At 41.7% G+C, this 25467-nt stretch overlaps 1 protein-coding gene across 12 annotated transcripts in view; it reads left to right on the top strand.

Annotated features, from left to right (window-relative positions):
• Positions 1 to 25467, top strand: part of GRIP1 (glutamate receptor interacting protein 1) — a 584939-nt gene that overhangs the window by 544445 nt on the left and 15027 nt on the right. For 8 of the 12 annotated variants that reach the window (XM_050923229.1, XM_050923277.1, XM_050923258.1 and 5 more), the window contains 4 exons: positions 4534 to 4690; positions 10809 to 10920; positions 11052 to 11096; positions 13497 to 13730. In XM_050923229.1, coding sequence (XP_050779186.1) covers positions 4534 to 4690; positions 10809 to 10920; positions 11052 to 11096; positions 13497 to 13730 — 548 coding nt within the window. Of the gene's footprint in view, positions 1 to 4533; positions 4691 to 10808; positions 10921 to 11051; positions 11097 to 13496; positions 13731 to 25467 lie in introns of those variants that run through there. The other 4 variants (XM_050923304.1, XM_050923294.1, XM_050923220.1 and 1 more) reach the window with 2 other exon arrangements.

The raw sequence follows: 25467 nt of genomic DNA, 5'->3' as shown, positions 1-25467 counted from the left end.
CAAGAGGCTGATCGACAACTATATATGATTCACCTTCTTAACCTAATAACTGCAAACAAATCTCCTCCATCTGCCTTAAAAATACTGTCCCACTCTTGCATCAGTATAGCTCATGTCTCTTAAACAGCCTGAGTCGTTATCAAGTTGTGTCTTACTATGAATATTCTCTTATCTTGGTACTAAACCCCTCCCCCACTTCTATATTAAATTCCATTCTAGCCTGTCCTGTCACTTCTGAGTTTGGCTCCCTTTCCAAACCTTTCTTGGCATAAGTATAAACTAAGCAAATTCAGGAGTCTTGGAAACCTTCTTGTAGCACTACCAGAAAATGTTTTCTCTTATTTGTTATACTGATTTAGTGCTGGCAGCAGTGTTTCTCCCCACAGATGGATTGACACTATATTTAGGACCATTGGCTGATGTGCCAACATGGGGTAGCTAGAGCATTCCCTACACAGTAATCCATAACACACAAACTCTCACAAGTAAAACCCTTGTCCAGAACAGCATCTGGGTGCATTAATGCCAGCCATTCAGGCGAAAGAGTAACGGAGTAATTCCATAGCTATGCTGTTTTGAGGGAGGTGATTCCAGACAGATTCAAGGCAGTGAACTGCTCCTGTATATTGGTAACCGATAAACGGAGCTTCTCAACAAAAATATATGTGGAAAAGTTCCTCGTACAGCGGTTAAAAAGGAAAATGTAAAGGGTCAGTGCAGTGCACCAAACAGACACATGTGGTTTCATTCCTGGCTCCATAATACAGTACTTTCTGCTTATTAGCAACCGCTTGGTTGCCAGCAAAACATTGCCATTACCCAGCAGTTGCTAATAAGCAGAAGGCAGGTTTGGGAGGCAGCAGCCAGGGAAGGAAGTGCTTGGACATGTCATTCCTGACTGCAGCCCTGCAAACCTACCTGCAGGCAGCACAACAACAGGGAGGGGGACTGCAGTTGTTTACAGTGAGTGGGGCCACTGGGGGTCCATAGGGCTGAACTGGATCTTGTCCTCTGCTCTCTAGGGTTTGGGCCTTGCTTCCTACCCTGTATGCAGTCTCCCCCACCCCCAGTAGGTTGCAGACTGGAGAGTTCAGAGAGAGGTACCATGCAGCTCTGACATCTGGGTTGGAGCCTTACTCTCCACTACTGCCCTGTCCACAGCGCACAGCCCTTTACCTTCTGTGTGGTCTCTGTGCGCAGGCAGGTGTGCCAGCTACCACCCCAGAAGGAAGTGCTAGGACAGACTGAGCACTGGCTGCAGGTAGGTTTGTGGGGATGCCCCCAGGGAAGACACATTCCAGCACTTCCTTCCCTGCCTGCAGCCTCACAAACCTGCCTGCAGGTGGGGCCTTTCTTTAAAAAAAAAATCAAATCACTAATACGTGGCATGCCATTGCCAATATCCAAATCCCATTAACATGATATTAATGGGAGGGGTCTGGTTCCCAGTGCAGTGCTGACATTAACTGGAAGTTGCTTAATATCAAGGATTTTTATTAGAATCTACTGTACCAGGTGTTCACCATCACCATTCCTTAGATGCTGTAGGGATGTGTTGGGTCATTGCACAGGGTTCTTCATATTTGGAATGCAGCCCACATTAAATTAAATAAGAAAAGTTTCACTGAAATAATGTTAAGACATTCCAGTACATATAGGACTGAATTCTCTAGACTGCACAAGCAGCACATGATGAACCTCAAGAGTCTGGAGATGACCAGTGGAGAAATGCCCTTGTGCAAGGAAAATTTTCCACTGATGTAAATGTGGCAGAGGCTGCTCTGCCACCTTCTGCAAAGGCAGTCTTCCCAGCCCTTATCAAGAGGGGAGGCCAGGAGCGTGTCAGGGGCTGTCTGAGGATGCATGCAGGTAGGACAAGGAAGGGAAGGGACCTGGTGAAACGGAGCTGTCCCATTTCTGATCCTCCACTGGTTTAAAGTTCTTTGGGGACCTTATTTCAGGGGCATATGTGAGGCCTACCTTTATGTAGCCCTAACTTGCACTCAGAGCGCAGTTTGTTCCCTGTGCCACCAGTCTCCACTGTGTCCCCACCGAGCTCAGATGCAATGGAGAATTGGTGCCAGAGAGTTTACTGTAACATCATGCACTGTTCAGAGATCCCTGCCAATCCTGAGCATATTACACTAGATTTAAGAAGGTTGGTCTAATGATTAAATCACACACTTGGCACTTAGGTTATGTCTACACTGCAGTTAGACACCTGGAGCTGGCCCGACCCAGCTGGCTCGGGCTAAGAGGCTGTTTAATTGCAATGTAGATGTTCGGGCTCGGAGACCCTGTGAATTGGGATGGTCCCAGAGCTCAAGCTGCAGCCCGAGCCCAAAGCGTCTACACCACAATTAAACAGCCACTTAACCTGAGCCCCGTGAGCCCGAGTCAGTTGGCACAGATCAGTCATGAGTGTCTAATTGCAGTGTAGACGTACCCTCAGAAAGCCTGGGTTCTATTCTTAACTCTATAATACATTTCTTAGGTGATCTTTGATAAATCACTTGACCACCAAGACACTTCACCTTTTTATGTGTTGATTTCCCATATATGTTTAATGGGGGTTGTAATACTGATCTACCTCTTAACTGTATTTTGAGGTTAAATTCATTGTTTGTAAAGTACTTTGAGCTTCTGAGCTGGAAGGTGCTTTATTAATGCAAAGCAGTAATAGTCGTAAAATGCAACTGCAGCTATAAATCTGAATGGCTCTGGTTTTGTTGTTTTAAATTGAATCCTTAGTGATCTAATTTAAAAATTTAACTGAACCTGCTTAGATATTTATTTTGACTAGATTTTCTATCCAATTGAGCTGTGAGGTTAAAATCATGTTCAGAGGCATGACAGGTTGTACTATAAGCAGCAAGATTTTTATGCTGTTCTATTTCAGTCCAGGGAAACAAGCAGGTTGGTTTGACAGTGTTCCAGAATGCACTGTACTGCTGCCATTTAATTTCCTTTATGGAGAGCTGAATGTTCACCATGCAGCTGTAATTTAGTTTGACAGTAAACTGCACATGCATCACACACATGGCTTCTTACAGACACACCGCTCATAACTTCTGTTTCTATCAGACCAAAATAATGAAATATTGTAACTGTAAATAAATAGTTCCTGAACCTAAAATAGTTCTAACCTGCAGTATCACAAAGAATGCTCAGCCCAGCCATCAACAGAGACAATAGCTGTCAATATGGCCCAGCTGGTAGCATTCTAGCCTTTTAGGCCAGAACATTTTTGGGTAGAGGTGCCATTCTTAGAATAAGATCTTTAACTGGGGCAGGTCAGTTCTGCTTATTGCTGTTGACTTCCTACCTGGAAGTTAATGGTCCCTTGGTAAAAAACTGTACAAAAAGTAGGGTTGATCCTGAGGTTCAGATCCAATCTTTTTTTTCCCCATTCAGTGTCAAGTTATAGTTAGAATGATCAGACATTTTTATAGGGTCTTTCCTCCCAGAAGATTCCAAAGCACTTTTCAGTCTTCAACTAGGTCACAAACTGTATACAGGGAACACTTCCTCCACCAGTGAAATGGAACAATAGTTTAATGAGGCACAACAGTACAATCACCTAAGGATAGGAAGTAATGAATACCTTATTCCAAATGCAGGGGAATTTTAAGTGGTGGAAACTGGGGGAGAATTTAGGTAGGCAGAATGTAATTAACCTGAGATAGAATTTGGCCAGGACAGTGAGGTTAGCCCCTCTACTTGTATCAAAACTACCATGAGATCACGTTGTATAAGGACTGTAACCCCCGTGGTGGCACAGTGCCCTGTAATGCTATGCTGGAACATTGGTCCAGTACTGAGTGAGAAGAGTGTCAACTATTGAATCCCTAATACTGCTTCATATAGCACGTAGGTGTTCTTTTGGGGGGCTACCATCCAAGTACCAAGTCCATCCAATCCAGTTTACATTTTGAGATATGACAGGATCACCGCACAAGGTGCTATGGCTGCTGGCCAAGTCTCTGTGTGAACTGGAGCTGAATGCGTAAGGGCTGCCACTCTATCACTAGGATCTGATTAATTTAAAGTGCTTTTAAGGATACCTTAACATATGAAACATGTAAAACCGAAAAACAATATAATCTTCTTAGGTTGCTTCAGGCAGCGCTGCTGTTGACTTTTCACTTTTTTACATTTAAACTCCATTGCCTCTTTTTTTCCTGTTTTTCTTGAAAATTGAAGAAAATGTGATACTTACCAAAGATACTAGATGAACAGCCCTGGAGTGGGAGGGCAGGGGGCAGAGACACAATCTAGGGCAATTGGCTTCATTTGTATTGCAGGTATTTAACATCTGGTTTCAGCTGGTTTTAAGGGACCTCTCTTTTTGCTCACAATTAATTGTGAGTACAACTTAGACATCTATGTATCTAATTGTACCCACAAAAAATTACCGGAAGTTGTGTGCCCACAAATTATGGGTACAAGTTTTTGAACATCTGCCTATTAAATATATGCATTTTCAGTTATTTGAACATCTATAGAGTTCAAAGTATATGATTAATTTTTTAGGTCCCACCTATCAGGCTTCAGGATACAACTTCAATGCATATGAATGGAGGAGTCCTAAGCAAAGAGACAATTTGTCCCCTCCCAGTAGACCACAAAACCACCCATTTCATGACACAGGACTGAGTGATGATGAATGGGACAGACCAACAGCAAGTGGGTAAGTTACATGCTAAGTTGTAATGTGAGATTTACAACTGAAGCAAAACTGCAGTGATTTTTCTTTAAAAAAATGAGCACTGATCTTCTTGAATGAAAATACCTTTAATAACCCAGCTTTTTAGCTTCTCCTTTCTAAGATGCCACTTCATGCTGTATGAGATTTATAAGGATAGATCAGTGACATTCATAAAAGGCTTCGAAGCTGAAAGCAAGGTTTGTAAGTAACGTGAGTTTCTGTGCATAAAAGACATAGCATTAGGTGTTAATGTCAAAGAAAAAACCCTTGAGGTGCTTTTCCCCTGGTAGGCTTCAGATGGTTGAAAAGAAGCCACCCTCCCCTTCCAGAAGGCAACCAAAAAAGCCAAAAAACAGGAAAAGAAACAAGAAGTTCTATCAGCTCCTTCATTTCTGGGGTTCAGTCTAAGGACTCAGTAATGCCCATCCTTAAATGACATACAGAACGCTGTCTCAGGGACATTGCAGGAAGTTGTCCAGAGGACACTCTCTGTACTTCAGGCACATAGGTTCATTAAAGAAGCATTCCGTTATCTCTCCTCAAAGGATTTTTTCTCCTAGGACTTGAGAAGGACACAAGGAACGCTAAAGTCTTCTCAATTCAGGAAAAGTTTAACAAGATCCAGACACTGATCTCCATGGTGTCACAGAACAGAGCATTATCCATCCATCTTTACCTGCAACACCAAGGTTTTCTAGTCTCATACACAGAGATTACTTCATAGGTCAGACATATGAAAGTTCCAGGCACTCTGGAACCATTCCACGCAGGAGATATAACAGAAGGGAACATACTATCCAAAGAGGTTCAGTCCCTCAGCTGGAGAAGGCATAGTACCCCGTAACAGTAAGATTCTCCCTTTATAATCTAGACTCCAAGTCCTGACCACAAATGTCAACCCTTCAGCTTAGGTAGCACACCTGGGCAAAACAGTACACAGGAAATGTGGTCAAAGGTCAGAAAGGTGAAACAGTCAACTCACTAGAGATGAGAGCAAGAACGTTGGTTCTTTGGGGCTTCCAGGATTGTCTGAAGAGTGAGCACAGCTTGGTTCAATACAACACATAAAACAGCAAGGACACACAAGAAGCTCAAGTCTAAACAGTGGTATGATGCAGATTCTTTCCTGGTAGTCTCCACCAGGAAAGTCTCCACAATGAGCATAAAAGCAAACTAGCTAAACCATTAGATAAACCATTTTTGGAATGGCCCCTGAACCCAGTAGTAATCCAGCTAATATTCAGTGAGCTAGGCCAGTTTCAGGTGGACCTACACACATCCAGCTGAAATGTGAAGCCTTCTTTCACAAGGAAAGGGAACCAAGAATCACTGGGAGCAGATGAATCAGCAACTCCAGGCTTTCCTCCATCTTCAACCACAAGGAAGGGTGGATACAAAAGGAGGAAAGAACAGAAATGCTCATCACTCCAAAGGCTGTAGCCCTCAGTCTTAGTGGAACTGTTGCAGAGGTCTTAGCTGCTTCTACCTAGGTGACAGGGTCTTCCAGAGCACATTTCTCATCCCAGTGCAGACTACCTGAGCCTGACATCCTGAACAAGGCCTAAACAGGAAAGGAAACTCATCCAAAGTAATAGAGATTCTCATAGCCTCATGCAGGCCTTTTACCTTTCTGAACTGAGCAAGAGTTTGGACAAAGTTCTCCTGTTGGTTCAAGAGAGATAGAACAAGCCCAGGAAAACAGGCATGCCAGCTCTTCTAGATTTCTTACTACAGGGCCTAGATTTGGGGCAAGGCCCTCCAACCATCACATCTCATGACCCATTCATTCAAACTGATGGCATCTAATCCTTTCCATAAAAATATCTGCTCTTGGAAGATCTGAGCTATACTGTATCTTCCATGAGGACAAAGTAGTGCTCAATATTCTGGAACCATTCATAACCAAGATTAATTCCTCCTTTCATAACTTTCAGGAGATCATTATTCCTTGGTTTTACCCAGCTGAAAAAAGCCAGATGTGAGGAGAGCAGTTAATCCATATCTTAAATAGAGCTGATTAACCCAATAAAACTTCATTCTTATTGATTTCCTTCCACCTCAAACACCTTGTGATGAAAGTATCCAATTCTTCCATTGCTAGGTGGATCGAGGTTGCCTCTTGATACTTAACCAGAAGGATGCAACAAGTGTACTCTAGTAGATGTGGAGATTTAGGCCCAGATCCTTGAAGATATTTAGCATCTCAGTCCTATTGATTTCCTCAGTTTCATTGACTGATTGAGAATCTGGGCCTTAATATTCTACATACCGAGACTCAAATGACTGAAGGTGTTGAACTGGCATCCAATAGGACTTGGAATTGTTAATAGTTAGATTTCATCTGTTCTAACTGAAGCTGTTCCAGATGTGAAAGGTGGCATTAAACTATGGAAATACCTTTCTTCACCCTTCTACTAGCCAGGTAGTAAAACATCCAGTCCTGTTGGTGAAGGGATTTTAATTCTTCACGGACAGTTAATTCTATATTAGTGCTCTGAAAAAATGAAAAAGCAAGACATAGACTCTACTGTGATGTGTGAGCAAACAGAAGACCAGACTTCTTGGACACTGACTACTGAGAATACTAGTGTAAAAAAATTAGTAAAGGAATCCATCCATCCTTGCTATATGCTCCCAGTTGTTTTTAAATTAATAGCTTTGTTTTACCAAAAGAAGCACAGTTAGCCTCCATTCAAACCCATCCTTTGTTTCTCGGACCAGATATAATCATGGGTTTGATAAATCTACTGTTTGGGGACCAGTTAAATACCAGGCTGAAAAATTTTATCAGATAGCAACAAGGAATCTGGGTAATAAAAAATATCATATAATTTGTTGAAAATAAACATCATATTTTCCAGCTGTCCTTTAAAAGCAAAATCAATAGAACTATACTTCATAGAAAAGCTATTTCCTATTTACCAATGGGAAAATCCTCTGAGACATGCAGCACAAATAAAAATAAAGATTATCTGAAGACAGTATCTAGAAGATGGACTATACACTACTGATGGGATTCCTACATGGAGCGCCAGATTCTTCTGAGGGACTTGCCCATCCTTCCAGCCAATCAGAGGAAAGGATAGGGCTCCAGCCCCACTCTGCCATTGCCTCCAGCTAAGTTCTTTGTCTCTCCCCTGAGTAACACTGAAAAGTAATTTTTTCTGCCTGCTTTGTGTTGTGTAGTGCAGCTGCAGAGAGGAGAGAGAATATGTGGCAACTGAAAGAAGTGGGATCATTAGGGGCAAGACAAGGAAAGCGCTCAGAGTGAACTACAGCGGAAGGACCAAGGACGTAGCTAAGGAAGCATGGCGAGAGAGAGGGTGAGGACTAGGGGAAAGAGATGGTGGAAGTGGAAGGGAAAAGAGCAAACCCCAGACTGAACAATAGCGAGTGAAACCAGAAAAAAGGAAAGCAATTGTTGAAATAAAAAGCAGAATGAGAAAAAGCAAAGACGAAAAAATGACAGTAGAGAGAGAAATGGGGAGAAAAACAGGCAAAATATAGCAAATGCTCCAGGCTGGGAATGGCATTGAGACCCAGCAGTAGGGGAGCTCAAACACTGATCTATGCAATGGGGGCTAGGGTGATCAGATGTCCCAATTTTATAGGGACAGCCCTGATATATGGGGCTTTTTCTTATATAGGCTCCTATTACCCTCCACCCCCGTCCCAATTTTTCACACTTGCTATCTGATCATCCTAATGGGGGCTCAAGTCAAAAAAGGTCAGGACTCACTGCACTAGTAAAATACTGGATTAGATATAGTTTACATATATTGTATTAGTAAGATACTATATTGGATATATTTGGCTTTTTGAAATCAGTGCTAGTAATTAAACGCAAGTGCTCAGAATGGTAGAAAAACCCAATTTTTAAGCTCAAAGACTCATCTGAAACAGCATTTAAAAAGGCCTTTCGGTGTTACCTGGGAGTAACTGCATCTGTATCTGAGCAGATATCCTCACCAGTGCTGAGCAATATCTTAGAATAGACACTGGTGCTCTATGGAAAGACATTGTGAAAGGAGACACATTTGCTTGAATTGGCCAACCACAGTCTGCCTAACTGATGATGGTTGTAAGAAAGCATCCTTGAAGCAGAGATGCCACGTATGTGAAGCATTTCAAGCTATAATGTTTGTGGCATTAAACACCATTATGTTAACAGAATACTAAACACTAGTTTGGCTATTTATCAAGGAAGCACAGAAATACCACCCTAATGGTGCTTCCTGTGTATGTGTGCACATGCTCACTTCTTCTGAGCTTCTTGTCCATCCAGCCTACTGCTAGCCCTTTACAATGCTGTGCTGATGTCACTCTGTATTGTGTTTCTGCAGTAAATTGGTTGTTTTTATCAAAACTCTCTTAGTGACCCACTCTCCTACGTGTCACTGTTAGCAAAATCTTGCAGGAGAAAGTTGGTAACAAGACTTCAGCACTTTTATGAAATAAAGCATAAATCCTTAACATTAAGAATGGTCCTAGGAATAGATTTCACTGGGACTTAAGCACATGCTGAAGCACTTTGCTGGATCAAGCCCTAAGTCTGTGAAATAGCATTGAAGTCCTAAAAGAGAATCTATACCCTGCAGGCTGTGGTTTGCATACAGCAATTGCAGCAGTTGCTCTGATGGAGGCAGGGATGGGGTTAACTTGATTATGATAAATGTAGCATAGAATGAAGGAGACAGCTGAAAGTGTCAGGATTCCTTCTTGGACTAGATTAGTTTGCGAGACGTTATTTGCAGACAGGAGGGCCCTCTTTGTGGAAAAGCCTAATTACAAATATTTCATTGCACTGTTCAGCTATGAACTATAATGATGCCTGGTTCACTAACTTTCATTAAGATGTCCCAGTTATTACAGAAGGAAATTTACATTAGATTGTTCTTAGAATCTACTTCTCATTCCCCTTATAAGACACTGCTCAAAAACCACCTCTTCTGCAACCAGTCAGCTGCTAGTAATTGCCTGTGTATAGGAGACTGGCTATCACCTACTTTTTGTATCCTACCTACTGTCACTTTCTTACTGTAATGCTTCCCCTTTTTAATCTAAACAGCTGGTCAGCATTCAGAGCCATGGGGATGTTTCAGCTGGAAGTAGAAATGGATGGAGTGTGGTATTCTTGCTGGTGCAGTCGTCTTGTCTATTTTCAGTCGCCTTGTCTATTTTCAACAAAGTCCTGTTTCTCCGAACATAGGAGGAACCAAGAATAAAAGGAGCAGTTTCTTAACTGGCAGCCCCAAGCCTCTTTACCCAACACCAGACCCAAAAGCTCTCTGTAGCTTTTTCCAGGGTCACATTGTGCTGACAGGCTCCTACGTGGCTTCCTTGCATTTTGCCTCTGCTGCTCTCTCTCTTTTGTGTGTTTCCCCCCTCTCTTGTAGGGTTTGTCTACACTGCACACCAAGCCTGAGCTCTGACTTCTATTTGAGCCCAAGCTCCCCTTCTGTCTACACAGAAGTCAGTCTGCTCAGGTCAGCAAGCACTTAAGACCCCAGGTCCTGGGACTCTGCTAAGGGGGTGGGTCAGAACTGTGACTCATGTCTAAGCTCGGGCATTTTGCAATGTTGATGTAACTCAAGCCACAGACTCGAGTCTGAAGGTCTGGGTAGCGCAGTAGGGATACATTAGCACAGCTGTGAGATCTGGGTCTAGCAATTGTAAGTCCAAGTTTACAATGCAATGTGGATGCTCAAGCATGGGCTTGAAAACACCAAGTCTCACAGATCAGGTCCACAAAGCAGAGTAGATGTCTGTCCCCTGTCTGTCCCCCACCCCTCCCCAAACACAACAACCACAAAAAATGCTCAGCAAAAGCCTTCCACCGCTCAGTCCAAACTCCTGGGCAGATTCACAACCCCCTTTTGTCTTTCTGTTTAACTTTTCCTGACAGTTATGTTCATTGAAAGGTGCATTAACATCCAATCTCAGAGGTTTGTGATCCAAGCAGTCATTGGTATCTCTCAGCATAACACTGACATTCTGTTGTAGCTGCTGTGTGTGACAAGACACATGTCTGACTAATGCACTGCAAAGTGAAGCCTGTGTAGCGTTTGTTCATTTGACTTAACTTCTCTTTGTGAACCAGCTTTTCAGGTGCCCACGACAACAGTGAAACTGACCAGGAGGAAAACTTCTGGTCTCAGGCACTGGAGGATTTAGAGACCTGTGGCCAGTCAGGAATTCTGAGGGAACTCGAGGTAGTGCAGTCTTTTTAATAGAGATACAACATTTTTCTTTGTCTTACATTCATTTTCTGTTCTCTTCTTCTTTTTTCTTTGTTTGCATTAATCACACCAATTCATTTAAAAGCTTTAACCCCTTTCCACAGGACAAGGCTGACAGGCGTCTGTATTTGAGAAACATGACTCTCTTGGTACCTACCCTTTATGTTTATATTTTTGCTTGTGCAGCTTCCTCCCCTGCCCCAAATAAAGCTATTTTCTGTTATATTATGCGTTGAAAGTAGATAAACATGATCACCCAAAAGCTTCCCGTCTTGTCGCTTCTGCTGTGTGCTCTGCTAACATGTGCAGCATTTTGTGCAGAATTTTTAAGTGGCCAGAATTTTCCAGCAGCGGTGCATCCTACTCCTTAGAGTCGCTTCGTGAAGTTTTTCTTGGCATGTTATAATTTGCCTCTGGTCTGTAACTTACTTTGATTAAGATGAACATAAAAGAAAAACATCATCTAAAATGTTTTTAACAGGAATCTGTCACCTTGTGAACAAAAACAGCACAAGAAGTGTTCAGAGTAAAGAGAAGTTGTTGTATACAACAAATTTTCACATTGCATCCTGAAGTTAATAGCAAATCTGAAGTCCATTATACCTTTGGTTTTGGGGGAGGTAGGAGGAAACAATAACTGTGTATTTTCAGTACATTTTCTGTAAGTTCTTTAATCAGAACTATTAAGAATATACTGACAGTTTTAAAGCTGTCAAATGGAAAACCCTAAAAATATGTTCTTTTATGTTCTTTTCAATTTCCTGAGCTCCAAAACTGGCAAAATCTCATTTTCATTTTTATGTCATATGGAGTCTATTAGCAACCACAAGGAATGTGAATGGCATAACTGGGTGACACTTTTGTAGTTCTAAATGATTGTACATGCTCAGATTTATGGCTTCCGTATTGCATGTACGGTTACTTTAATGTGATTCTGAAATACTTGTAATTGCAAGACAGAGAAATTAAGAGAAAAGTTAATGTCAGTTTAATTTAATTCTGTGGTTATCTATGGCATGGTACCACAGGGTTTTCTTGTGATTTTCATTATTCAGAGCACAGTAAAAAGGGTATGGAAATAGATAACAGGAATGGATATTTCAACAAATTGACGTTCTTACAGTTTTTACCATCAATTTATGGGTTTAAAAATTAAAATCAAAACTGTAGTTGAGTGCTTTACTGCTATCACTATATGTAATTGTATGGCCAGCACAACTCTAAACAGACATCTGTCCACATAAAATTATAGAAGTAGTATTCCCAATGGATGACAAGATGTCTTTTTGCATTAGAAGGCTAAGATGGGCTGTGTCTGTTTTTAAAGTATCAGCCCTACTTCCTTCATTAGGACTCCCTTCTCGCTGCTCATTTCCAGGTCTTCAGCCGAACAGCAAGGTGAAATACACTTTATCAAGTCCTCTTGCAGCTGCTGTTTCACAAGGGAACACCATAAGTCACACTTAATATGTTGGGAAGCTGTTACAACCATAGTACTGTCACATCATTAAGGCAGTGCTGGTGCTGATGGGAACATGGGCAGCACAGAATCCATCACCAGAACCAGTGGTTCTAATCAAAAACGTATCTGATTTTCTTCTCCAGTCCCCATATTTGGGAAGGGCTGTCTGCGTCCTCTGTCCCCTTGAGTTGTGACCTTTCTGCTGCTTCTTCCCTTCCTCATCAAAATCCCTGCCCTGGCAGTGGTTACAACCTTTACCCCCCAGTGCTTGCAGAGAGTAAAACTGAATGTTTAAGAGCATCTGATTAGATTTTTACATTCCACAACACAGAGGAAACAATTCCTCCTCTATATTGATATTTGTCTGTACCCTGGGGATGAAGTGGGAGTTTTGCCTTTGACTTCAGTGGATCCAGGTTTTCACCCTTTGCATCCACAGCAATATTGCAATGAGAAGGTTCCTGTTCCTGAGAAAATGAAATTGATGCAAGAGACAGAGCTTTGTATCTCTTCACATATGCCGGTGGTATTTCAGGAAGTTACTGCTTCAGCATCATTATTACATTTGGGTTCCTCTCAAGCAGCTACTCTAAATGATCTGCTGTTCTGTGGCAGTGTCTAGTCACCATCAAAGGCAGTGCTGGTTCCAGGGTTGCCTTCACACTTTGCTAGCTCAAGTATTTTTCCTTGAAATCGGCATATGACACTATAGTAAATGCCTTCTTTTGTTCAAGTTCTAGGGAAAGCTAATGTTCCAGAATTTGGCTGTCATTTCATTTTTAAAATATCTTCAGTATAAGTAAAGTATTGTATTGTTCAGGGCATTTGGCTTCATAAAAATAGCAGTTTTAATGCTTTCTTTGGCATTTTGGTTTCAAATGTCATCTGACAACCTTTTGCTCACAGTTGGGCTTTTTTTTAGTGATTTACAACCAGTTTGTATGTCTATCTTCCTGCCTTTTGCTGTGCCCTGAAGTGATTTTGTTTTGACAAGAGATTAGAGAATTGTGCTTAGTGTTATGAAGTAACCCTTTTTTTAATCCAACTTATAAAAAAAAATTTTTTTAACTGTTTGTTAATGCTGTAGGCAACAATTATGTCAGGAAGTACAATGAGCTTGAATCATGAAAATACACAGCCTCGCAGCCAACTGGGAAGACAAGCCAGTTTCCAGGAAAGAAGCAATGTGAGGCCACATTACAGCCAGACTGCCCGCAGTAACACGCTGCCATCAGACGTGGGGAGAAAGTCTGTGGTTTTGAGAAAAATTAAACAAGAAATGAAAGAAATCATGTCACCAACGCCTGTTGAATTACACAAGGTCTGTAATTTTTATTTTAGCAGTAATCCTTGCTTTGGATTAATGCATGCAGCACAGGGAATCTAATTATGTGTGATATATTAAGTACTTTTCATAATGGTCCCATAGACAGGATTTTGGGGCTGTGTAAATTATTTCTTGCAAACACACTAATGATATGTTTTTATGGGGGAAGAAATTGAGTAAGATGCATTGTCATTTGCTGTTTGCTTTTAAACCATATCCTCAGTGGATATTGCTCTTTTCCAAGGAGAATCTGCTAATAATTTGATTTGACAACAGCGATAATTCATCTCTGCATAATGTATTTATAAAAACGACAAAGTTTAATTTGCAGAAAATAGTTTTCTAAAGAAATATATCCACAATGGCTTGTGGCTCCCATAGTTGCTTTGCAACATATTACGTTACTTTAGTTGCTTCCTTCTTCAAATTAACATAGGCTACCATGTACTTGATAGACCAACTTGAAATCCATAGGACAGAGGTTAAACATTCATAGTTGCCACTCAACACATTGGGATCCCTTTTCTGTGAGAGGGCTAAAATAATCTTCAGTCTAGGAAATAGTGTCAGAAGCGTTAGTCTGTATCCACAAAAACAACAAGGAGTCCAGTGGCACCTTAAAGGCTAACAGATTTATTTGGGCATAAGCTTTTGTGAGTAAAAACCCACTTCTTCAAATTCATGGAGTGAAAGTTGCATACAGGCATATATATACTGGCACCTGAAGAGAAGGGAGTTACCTCACAAGTGGAGAACTAGTGTTGACAGGGCCAGTTCAGTCAGGGTGGGTGTGGTCTACTCCCAGTAATTGAGGAGGAGGTGTCAATACCAACAGAAGGAAAATTGCTTTTGTAATGAGCCAGCCACTCCCAGACCCCATTCAAGCCAAAATGAATGGTATTAAGTTCGCAAAAGTCTAGGAAATGTGGTTTATATAAAACAGGTTTGATTTTCATTTCCTGGGGACAGGCATTCATAGACATGCCCTGTGGCAGAAAGGTGAGTGTGTAGCTGAAGGCAGTCTTCGGTAAAGCTGTGCAAAATATTCATAATACAATTCAAGTCTGCTCTATTGAACCTTAAGTATGATGCGTCTATGAACTGCAACCAGTGTTTCCAGAAGTTTGTGAAACTTTGATGGGAATCTAGTGACGCTCCTGCATTCCCCCTCAGGAGCCATTTAAGGTAAGGAGGGAGGGGTCTCTCTTGATGGAAGGAGCCAGTTTATGGAGGAATTCCTCATGAGAAGTTAGAAGCCATCAGCCTCAAACCTCAGAGAGAATTTGCACATCGTGATTTGTGTCTAATCTCTGCACACAATCCTGCAGGTTTCTATTCCTGTACTGAACCTTCATGTCCCTCACAGCCCTAGCATGTACCCAGGGGCGGCTCCAGGCCCCAGCACACCACGCGCGTGCTTGGGGCGGCAGCGGGGGATGCTCTACCGGCGCTGCGAGGGCGGCAGGCAGGCTGCCTTCGGCTGCTTGCCTGTGGAGGGTCCGCTAGTCCCGTGGCTTTGCCGGACCTCCCACAGGCGTGCCTGCGGAGGGTCCGCTGATCCTGCGGCTTCGGACGTCCGCCACGGGACCAGCAGACTGTCCACAGGCAAGCCGCGGAAGGCAGCCTGCCTGCCGTGCTTGGGGCGGCAAAATTCCTAGAGCCGCCCCTGCATGTACCAAATTAAATGTTCCCAGATAGCTGCTGCAACTGGATCTGTTATTTGGAAGAGGACTTAATTGCCACTGTAATCAATCAGTGGGATCAGTTAGCTTAGTACATGCTCATTCCAGAAATCATTTGATTCTCAGTTTGATGTGAAATGATTGGTGGACTTGTAAAAAGCAGTCTTCAAGAATTTTCATCTGTCCAGTTAATGTGAGACAGAGAATACAGGTATCTTAAAGGGATCCTTAAAGTCTTTTCCTATCAAGCAAAAAGGCTGTTTTCTACTGTAGAGAATAAAAACCTGCCTTTCCTCCTTTTCAACAACAAATTTGTTTTATCATGCTGCTGAGTCAGATTTCTGCTATTGGGTGTTTAATTCCATTTGCTACCTCTAAGTCCCTGTCCTTCATCCTTCTCTCTCTTCAGCTGCTATTTTTTTCTATTTTTTTTTTATTGATATAATTCTGTTACATTTTCTGAAAGGAGATAGAATAACTGAATGTTTTTCCACTCTGCACAGAAATAAAGTTGTTGAGTTTCCCAGTACTATTTATCAGTTCTGTCAAGATTTCCTCACCCCACCCCCTCTCAAAATTTACAAGTCAATCCCCCTACTAAAATGTTTATCTTATATTTTTGTAAAAACTTCAAAGGACCGGATTCTGCAATCTAGTCCACCCAAGTCAACGGGGGCCCAGTGAAAGCCGTAGTCTTCACATCACATGCTATCTTTTTTTTATTTTGTTACACTTGTCATTGTAAATCATTAATTTTCTCAGTTCTCTTAATCTGGTTCCATTTGTTTCATCTGATGTAGCGATGAACCTGCTGTTTTCTCTTTCTGCCATGATTGTACTCATTAGTTCAGTGATCCTAGGTACTGATCACTTTTTTTATTTATACCATTGAGAGAAAAATATACTAGAAATAGTCTCAGCTTTTAAAAGGGGGCGGGGGACACAGCAAAGGATTGGAATGTAGCACAATAACCAAAAGTGTTGGATTCCAGCACAAAATAACATCTGGCATAAAGATGTTTGATATGCAAAGAATCCTGTGGCACCTTATAGACTAACAGACGTTTTGGAGCATGAGCTTTCGTGGGTGAATACCCACTTCCTCAGATGCATGTAGTGGAAATTTCCAGGGGCAGGTATATATATGCTAGCAAGCAAGCTAGAGATAACGAGGTCAGTTCAATCAGGGAGGATGAGGCCCTGTTCTAGCAGTTGAGGTGTGAAAACCAAGAGAGGAGAAACTGGTTCTGTAGTTGGCAAGCCATTCACAGTCTTTGTTCAATCCTGAGCTGATGGTGTCAAATTTGCATCTGCCTCATCCTCCCTGATTGAACTGACCTCGTTATCTCTAGCTTGCTTGCTAGCATATATACACCTGCCCCTGGAAATTTCCACTACATGCATCTGAGGAAGTGGGTATTCACCCACGAAAGCTCATGCTCCAAAACGTCTGTTAGTCTATAAGGTGCCACAGGATTCTTTGATGCTTTTACAGATCCAGACTAACACGGCTACCCCTCTGATGTTTGATATGAATACTCTGTAGCAACAGGTGTTTTTGTAGGCAAAACTTGCTGTGTTTCAGACGTTTGTGGCGCTACTAGGCAGTTTAAAAAAAGCGGGAGGCCATTTATATTTTTAATGGTAAAATCCTTTGGCTCAAGAACCTACTGTAAAGTGCCATGAGGTAACGAAAGGAAAAAGGCAGCCAAGTGGTTATTTTAAAATTTGAGATATTTTATCTCAAAGTTCTGGATTGCAACAGAAGATGCAAATTCCTCAGGGAGAGTTTTTCTCTTTCAGGCTTGAAAAACACGGTAGTAAGACACATACAGAATATCGTGTGCTAGGTAGCAAAATTAAATTCACTATTCCTGCCCATATATATTAATCAAACCATGATGAGGGTAAATAGAAGAATTATAGGAATGATTCTCCACACAGAACCAGTGGCTTTCACTGATTATATTTATTGGCTTTGCTATGCAGCAGTGCAATAAAACAAAACATTACTAGGGGGAAAACCCCACCTTTGTTATAGTCACAACAGTGTTGCTTTTGTTTTGATGGGAGTTTAAGTATTGCTCTACTTTTTTTCCCCCGTCACTTACGAATAAAGAAGAGGGAGGGAGAGTACAAGTCAGCCCTGAACTAAGCTGTACTTAAAGTGTTCAATGGAAGAATGTAGAAAGAGAAAATAGAACAACAATCTTTGCCTTGTGTTTTTACATAAGGCTGTAGTTGGTGTTTTTCAAGTCAAATTAAATAAGGTTCATAGTCTCCCTGATGGTTCATTTCCTTCAACAAAAAGGAATTGAAGCTGATCCAGGAGTTAGCGTGCCAAGTAAGCTAGGAACAGAGCAGAAGATCTATGAATGAAGAAATGTCTATAATTAGATTGAAGACATAAGAATTAGGATCTGGAGGAATGAGCCATATTGAGCTTTTCTACCCTGATGCTTCCTAGGCAATAATTAAAGATGGCACTGAGTGTTCCCTAACTGGCAATATTTTCATATCCCCCCCTTTGCCCCTAATATGTATATGTGTTTGTTTTCTCTTTAGCTTTCACCAACTCTAGTTGTGGGTTGATGTTGTTACTGGGAGGGGGTAAAAAGGTGGTTCTTGTATTTGGATCTGAACAAGCTGTGCCAGAGAAAAGCCTTCTAAGTATTCTACAGCAAGGATCTTACCACTGAAAATGCTCTACCCACTGCAGGCAAGAGTCTGAGTCTGGGCCAGCTGTGTACACTTGGGGAACCATATCTGTTTTGGAAAATTGTGATTGAATAGGCAGTCTTTGAGGGAGCTTAGACACAGGCCATTAAGTCTTTCATCCATCAAGGTGCCTAGCATGTGCTTAACTTAAGCACAAGAATATTTGCATTGAGTTTAATGGGACTACTCACATTCTAAGTACCTTGTGGAGTCAGAGACATAAAGGGCCATGTGCGTCTACCTTGTTGAATCAGGGCTCACATCTTAACTTCAATCCATAACAGGATTAGCAGACAGAGGTCTCATGCATTGGGTTTGCCATTTTATAATGGTAATGATGCTAATAGAACTGGACTCTTAGGGTATGTCTACAGTACCCGCCGGATCGTCAGGCAGCGATCGATCCAGCGGAGATCGATTTATCGCGTCTAGTCTAGATGTGATATATAGACCCCCAAGCCCTCTTCCGTCAACTCCTGTATTACAGCGCTGCGAGAGGCGCAGGCAGAGTCGACGGGGGAGCGGCAGCAGTTGACTCACCGCAGTGATGACACCACGGTACGTCAATCTAACTACGTCAACTTCAACTACATTATTGACATAGCTGAAGTTGCATAACTTAGATTGATCCCCCGCCCCCCATGTTGACCAGAGCTTAGTCAATTCACTTTCACTTGTAAAATAATAGGAACGTAGTACTGTACTGATGAAAAAGCCCACTGCTATAACACACATGCAAAAATCCAGTTATGATGCAGATGGAGGACGACCATGAAATGAAGTGGCTAAAACTATTTAGACTGGAAGCCCGAATGGATATGACTAGAGATACAGCTTTGAGTAGGTTATCTATAGCTAACCAAATAGGTTGCCCTTCCCATCAGGGGCACCTATCAGTAAGTTAATATAAAACTGAATGACTGACTTGCATAACACTGCAGACTTGTAGTAAGCTGACAGGCATTTGTTTTAATTATACTGCTTAGCCATGCATATGTGGTTTTGTCACTGTTAAGTTAGGAAAAAGAAAACACCAGGTTAAGAAGAATTATTATTTAACATATATATTGGGATAGTGCCTACGGGCTAGCCAAATCAGGGCCTCACCCTGCAAGGTTCTGAATAAGGTCACAAGAACAACCTCTATCCTCTGCTTGTGAGTGTGTAAAAATGATCAAGGTCGTAAAATAAATCTTAATGTAAACCTCATTACCCATTATACACAACTACATTGTATTATCGTTTTCATGCAATGAGGTTCTCTTAAGCAACTGATTAAAATTAAATGAGAAAACCACATCAGAATCTAAACACTGTCATTCCAGCTCTTTTAAAAAAAATGTAGATGGTAATAAACAATTCTTAATTAAGCTGGATAATGTATTGCTACATGAGCACCCAAGTATAATTAATCCCTTGACTGAGTAGATAAGTATGTGGATTCATATTTCTATAAACCGCAGGGGACTCTTTTTAAAAAAAGTTTCACACAACTCCTTTGACAGCAAAAGAATTTAACAATTATCAGGATATTTTCAACTTTCTCATTTTCATCTGCCTAAAATTATAAGCAAGTTGAGAAATTTGAATGGCTGACTCAATCTGTTCTAGATGTAAAAAATTAAAATCCAGACATTTTCCCAGAGCTCAGGGGGAAAAAATAGGAACAGATACTTCTTTAAAGACTCATGACTTCATAAGTTTCTACTTAAAATTTGTGAATATTTAATTTCCTATATAATGTTTCCATCTCAGATTTTATGTTTTCTTGATTTACTGATGCAATTTTAAAAGTCTAACGAATCGTCCACTGAGGCCAACACTTCCAAACAGTTATGATCAAAATTACTCCCTTAAACAATACAAAATAGCTTAGGTGATATATTCATTATCTACAATAGCACACCTTTCAGATAAGCCAGTTTAGTGACAAGTAAGCAAGCTACAACTGAGCTACCTGAGTGATAAGGTTTTGCCCACAATGAATCTTAAAAAGATTTCGGACAGCAGACCTTTTCAAGGAATTTTTCAGATATTCCCAATTATATCTCAGGGTGAAAAAATCCTTTAACCCAAATAACAAAAGAAAGCTACCTGCAGAAAATTGCCTTCCAACAACTTAATGGCCACCAAGTCAATAGTAGTAATATTGCCACTTAGTTCTTTAGAGAAACTCATTCTCTTTCCTCTATTTTTTAAATTTCTATTAAAATAAGAGTTAAGAATATAAAGATATTGACACAACAGCCTTCAGTGCAAAAAAGCAAATCCCTTATATTCTGTAGATCCTGAGGTCACTAGAGAAGTTAGATGGAGTCAGCAAGAGCCTGCAGTGTGAAAGGATACGTCTCATAGCAGCAGAATCCCTGCCAAAGTCTCAAAGCATGTAGTACATGAAAATGAGTCCTTATAGCCAGCTCAAGTTTGTTTGTGGCGTAAAAGAACCTGCACAGGAAGAAAATGTCCGGTACTAAAGGGTTCTTTAATGTAGTGGAAAATGAGGAATTTCTTACTTGATAATTTTCTTTCTGCAGCCCAGCATCTCCAGCAATACTGCTGGGCTACTCACCACCTCTCTACAATTTCAGAGGCAGTGCAGCATTGCACCACAGCCCATGCTGGCTATGCCCCCTTCTCCAGCGTCCCTCTAGAAGAGTCATTCCAAAAGCAATGCACAAAGTCTTTGAATATGATTAGTCACAGTAATCTTAATAACAAACTGTAAGTTATGTGCAATAGACTAACTGGCCTGAGAGCTGCATAGCTGAGGGGGGCCAAGCCAACTAGGTGGAAATGAGGCTGTTGTCTTGGCCTGATGAGCAGAGACCCCCAGCCAGGACTGCAAGGAGGAGGAGGATACCTCTGCCATGGGGAAGGCTACCCCACTGCTAAACAGATACTGCCTGGGGATGGCCCCTCACTCTTGGCTGGTGAACAAGCAAGTGGGGCTGCAGAAGGCTCTCTGCAGGGCCGGTGCCAGCTCATCCCAGCAGGTGCAAGTTGTGGGGAAGGGTGCAGGCGTGGCAAGACAGAGCAGAGAACTGGCCCTCTGAAGTGGTGAATGAGTGGGGCTGTGACAGCAGGGCTGCAGAGGGCTTCCTGTGGTGCTGTAGGATCAGTGACACCTGATGTCTACAGTTGCATGGCGTGGGAGTGGGAGGCTGCTCTTGTGCAGACTGTTATCAATGGATTCCCCCCCCCCCCATCAGTTTCAGTGTCAGCTGAAATTGTCATTTACCAACATCTATTGATTTAAACTGAATCCTGTCAAACCTCTGCGTACCACAGACCCATAGAACTTCCCAGTATTAATGTCTACTTCAAGTCCAAGACCTGTGTTTGAACTGAAGCATCCTTTCTTAAAAATCCAATCTTGATTTTAAGTGTCCAGGGATGGAGAATTCACCACAACCCTTGGTAAATTGCTCCAATGATTAATCACCCTCATTGTTAAAAATGTGCACCTTATTTCTAGTCTGAGTTTGTCTAGCTTCAACTTCTAGTCATTGGTTCATGTTATACCTCTATTGGCGAGATTAAAGAGCCTTCTATTAAATTTCTGTTGCTCATGTACGTACTTACAGACTGGGATCAAGTCACCCCTTAACCTTCTCTTTGATAAAATAAACAGATTAAGCTTCAGCTTAAGCAGTGGCTTCTATCACTATAAGGCATATTTTTCCAATCCTTTCATATGGGAAATTGCAAGCAGTAAACATTAAATAGGGACAGATAAAGAAACAGACTGAAATAGAGAAATCTTGCCTCCTAAGTAAATTCCTGAATGGTACAGGTTTGGTTTTTGTTGTTGTTTTTGTGTTTTCTTTGATCACCACATGCACTACTCTCCTTTCAAAGAAGGCCTCTGCAGAGGACAGAAAGTCCACCTTATAATATTTAATAAATGTGTTGATGGACGACCATATTGCTGCCCTATAGACTTCCTCAGTCAAAGTACAAGATTTTTCTGCACATGATCTTCCCAGAGATCTTGTAGTATGCACTCTGCTTTCTTCAGGATTAGGTTTGTCTGATGCCTCATATGCCTCCAGAAAGCATAATTTAATCTGTCTCCCAGGGATAGTGTGGGTACCTGAAGACCTTGGCACTTTGGGTCAAAAAACACAAATAAGATGATGGATCATCTTTGTCAATTCAGTGTGCTTGAGGTATATCTTTAGTGCTCTGCCTTCGTCCAGATTATCCCAGAGCTTTTCAGTAGGGTGCTGTGGATTTGGACAGAATGATGAAAGCACTGCTCCCTGTGAAGCACGGAAAGATCAATTCACCTTTGGTAAGAGATCCTAGCACCCTTAGAGCCATCTTGTCATTGAAAAACACTGCGGTTCCTGGATAGATAGAACTGATGACTCCAAGACTCAGCTAATACAGGTCTGTTGCATCTTACGCTGGGGTTACGTTCCGCAGTCAGCGTGTAAAGCGAAAATCACGTATAGTCAAAATTCCATTAAGTGTAATGGTGGGCAGAATCGCCCACACAACATGTACAGTATTAAATTGTGTTGTTTTTGCTGACTGCACAAAGCTGAAGTTGCGCATGTTAAATGCGAGTAAGATGAGACAGACCTGTAGACATGAGAGTGACCAAAAAGCAGGTTTTAATAGAGAGGTAGAATGGTGCGAGTGTTGTCACTGAAGCAAAGGGTGGGCAGTTAGGGCTTTTAGCACAAGTGGCAAGCCCCACTTAGGAAAGGTTGGTCTGACTGCAAGTCTAGCTGCTCTGACCACTCTGAGAAATCTTCAGACTTGAGGACTGTCAGCTAACGAGACCAAGGACCCTGTGTGCAAACCAGTGCTTATGGCTAACACGTTGTGGGCTATATAGTGCTGGGCTGAAGTTCCTTTTCCATACTGTCCTGCATAGCTATGATACCAGTGTCCTTGGGGTTTCTGTTGTTTTCTTGATATGAACTGTACTGTTCCCAGATGGAAGAATAGGCCTTTAGCATTAAAGTTCTTCTGGAGGTCAGCAGAATCCAAAGGCAATTAGCACTTCCCTCTTAACAACCAAACTGCCAGCTAGATACTGCCAGGGTCTGAATGGAGGATGGGACATTGTTGAAGGATGTTCTTTCTCACTGGAAGATGCAGTGGAGGTTCCAATACCAAGTCCAAAAAACAGTCTCCTGATTCATCAGGCCAAAGCACAGCGTCTTGTCATAGTGAGCTCTTAAGAGATGGTACTGCCATCTCTGGTTTTGCTGTCTGATCCAGTTCGCTGAAGTTAAGATAGTTCTTGTCTAGGGCTGTTAGGTCATCCAGCCAGGTCACTGTTGCTCTTGCAAAGCAGGACACTACTGGGGATGCTTCAAAATCCCTTCTGTTAGATGTATCCTTGGGAAAGAAAATCCATTCCGATGGTATTAGTGTGTCTTTTGCTAATGTTGCCACTGCAGTCTTGACCTTGGTATTTCTGTGATGGCATTTTTTGGCTCTTGCATCATATTATCACAGAATTGTGGGAGTCGCTGACCTACGGAAAGGCATACTAAGAACCAGTGGCTGTAAATTAAAGCCAGAAAAAATTCAAATGGGAAAAAAAGGAACAATTTTTTAACCAGGAGGATGATTAATCATTGAAACAAAACTGCCAAGGGAAGTGGTGGATTCTCCATCTCTTGAAGCCTTCAGATCAAGACTAGATGCCTTTCATGAAGAGCTGCTTTAGTCAAACAAGTTATTGGGCTCAATACATGGTAGTTGCATGGAATTCTATGGCCTACATTATACCGATCAGACTAGAAGATCTAATAGTCCCTCTTCGGGCCTTAAAATCTATGAAATTCAAAATTATAGAACCAGTTTAGTACACCACCTTAATTTTAGTTATGTTTTTTACATCCCATTAAGGTCAACAAGACTTAAGTAGATGCTTCAATGTTTTCCTGAATAGGGGCCTAAAATATCAACACCAACAGACATAATAGATTAAAAAACTCCTCACTATTCAATCCCCAATTAAAAATATCATACTGGGAGCAGCACATTTACACTGTGTGGAAGGTGTTGGGTTTTTTTGCTCAGCAGTTAATTCATTTAGCTATAAGCAATCAAATCAAGACATGGAATTGGTTCTTTTACAGACCTAAACATATCCAAAAACAGTCAGTTTCAGTTACAAGGAAGGTAAGATTTCCTGTTCTTTGGCTATTTTGATACAGTGAGGATGTCCTGTTAGCACAATGAGGAACATAGGCTATGGAGAGTGCCAACAGTTAGGATAAAAAAATCATAAGGGATATAACTTCTCATGCAGAGTTGGGAAGGAACTACCCCTATGGGCAGAACGTTACACAGTTAGGTTTCTAGCACCTTCCTCTGAAGCATCTGGTGCTGGCCACTGTCAGAGGCAGGATACTGGACTAGGACCCCTGCCCTGTTCCAGTATGGAAATTCCTACAGACCTACAGAACAGAATGTGTGTGTGTCATAAACAGATGGTAAAGGGTAATGTCTTTTGCACCTGTAAAGGGTTAAATAGATCAGTAAACCTGGAACACCTGACTAGAGGACCAATCGGGAGACAAGATACTTTCAAATCTCGGTGGAGGGAAGCCTTTGTGTTTTTTGGGTTTTTGTAGTGTTCTCTCTGGGGGCTAGGAGAAGCCAGACATGCATCCAGGTTCCTCCAATCTTTCTGAAAAAGTCTCTTCTGCTAAATTTAGTAAGTACTAGTTAGAAAGGCGGTTTAGTCTTTTGATTATTTTCTTTATTGCAAATGTGTATTTTGCTGGAAGAATTGTATTTCTCTTTGCTGCAACTTGTATTGGGCTCGGGGGAGGATTCTCTCTATTCTCTATAAGCTGAAAGACCCTGTAACATTTTTTCATCTGGATATTACAGAGTTAATTTTTTACTTTTTCTTTTATTAAAAGCTTTTCTTTTTAAGAACCCGATTGATTTTTCCCTTGTCTAAGACTCAAGGGGAACGAGTCTGCACTCACCAGGGAATTGGTGGGAGAAAGGAGAGAAGGGGGAAGAAAAGACGGTTACTCACCTTTGTAACTGTTGTTCTTCGAGATGTGTTGCTCATATCCATTCCAGGTAGGTGTATGCGCCGTGCGTGCACGTCTGCCGGAAACTTTTTACCCTAGCAACTCCAGTAGGCTGGCAGGTCGCCCCCTAGAGTGGCGCCAGTATGGCACCAGATATATACCCCTGCCGGCCCGCCCGCTCCTCAGTTCCTTCTTGCCGGCTACTCCGACAGTGGGGAAGGAGGGCGGGTGTGGAATGGATATGAGCAACACATCTCGAAGAACAACAGTTACAAAGGTGAGTAACTGTCTTTTTTTCTTCGAGTGATTGCTCAT

The sequence above is a fragment of the Gopherus flavomarginatus genome, chromosome 1 (genome assembly GCF_025201925.1).
Source record: "Gopherus flavomarginatus isolate rGopFla2 chromosome 1, rGopFla2.mat.asm, whole genome shotgun sequence".
Taxonomy (NCBI): domain Eukaryota; kingdom Metazoa; phylum Chordata; order Testudines; family Testudinidae; genus Gopherus; species Gopherus flavomarginatus.
Note: the sequence above shows the minus strand (reverse complement) of the source record. Positions and strands in the feature narration are given on the sequence as shown.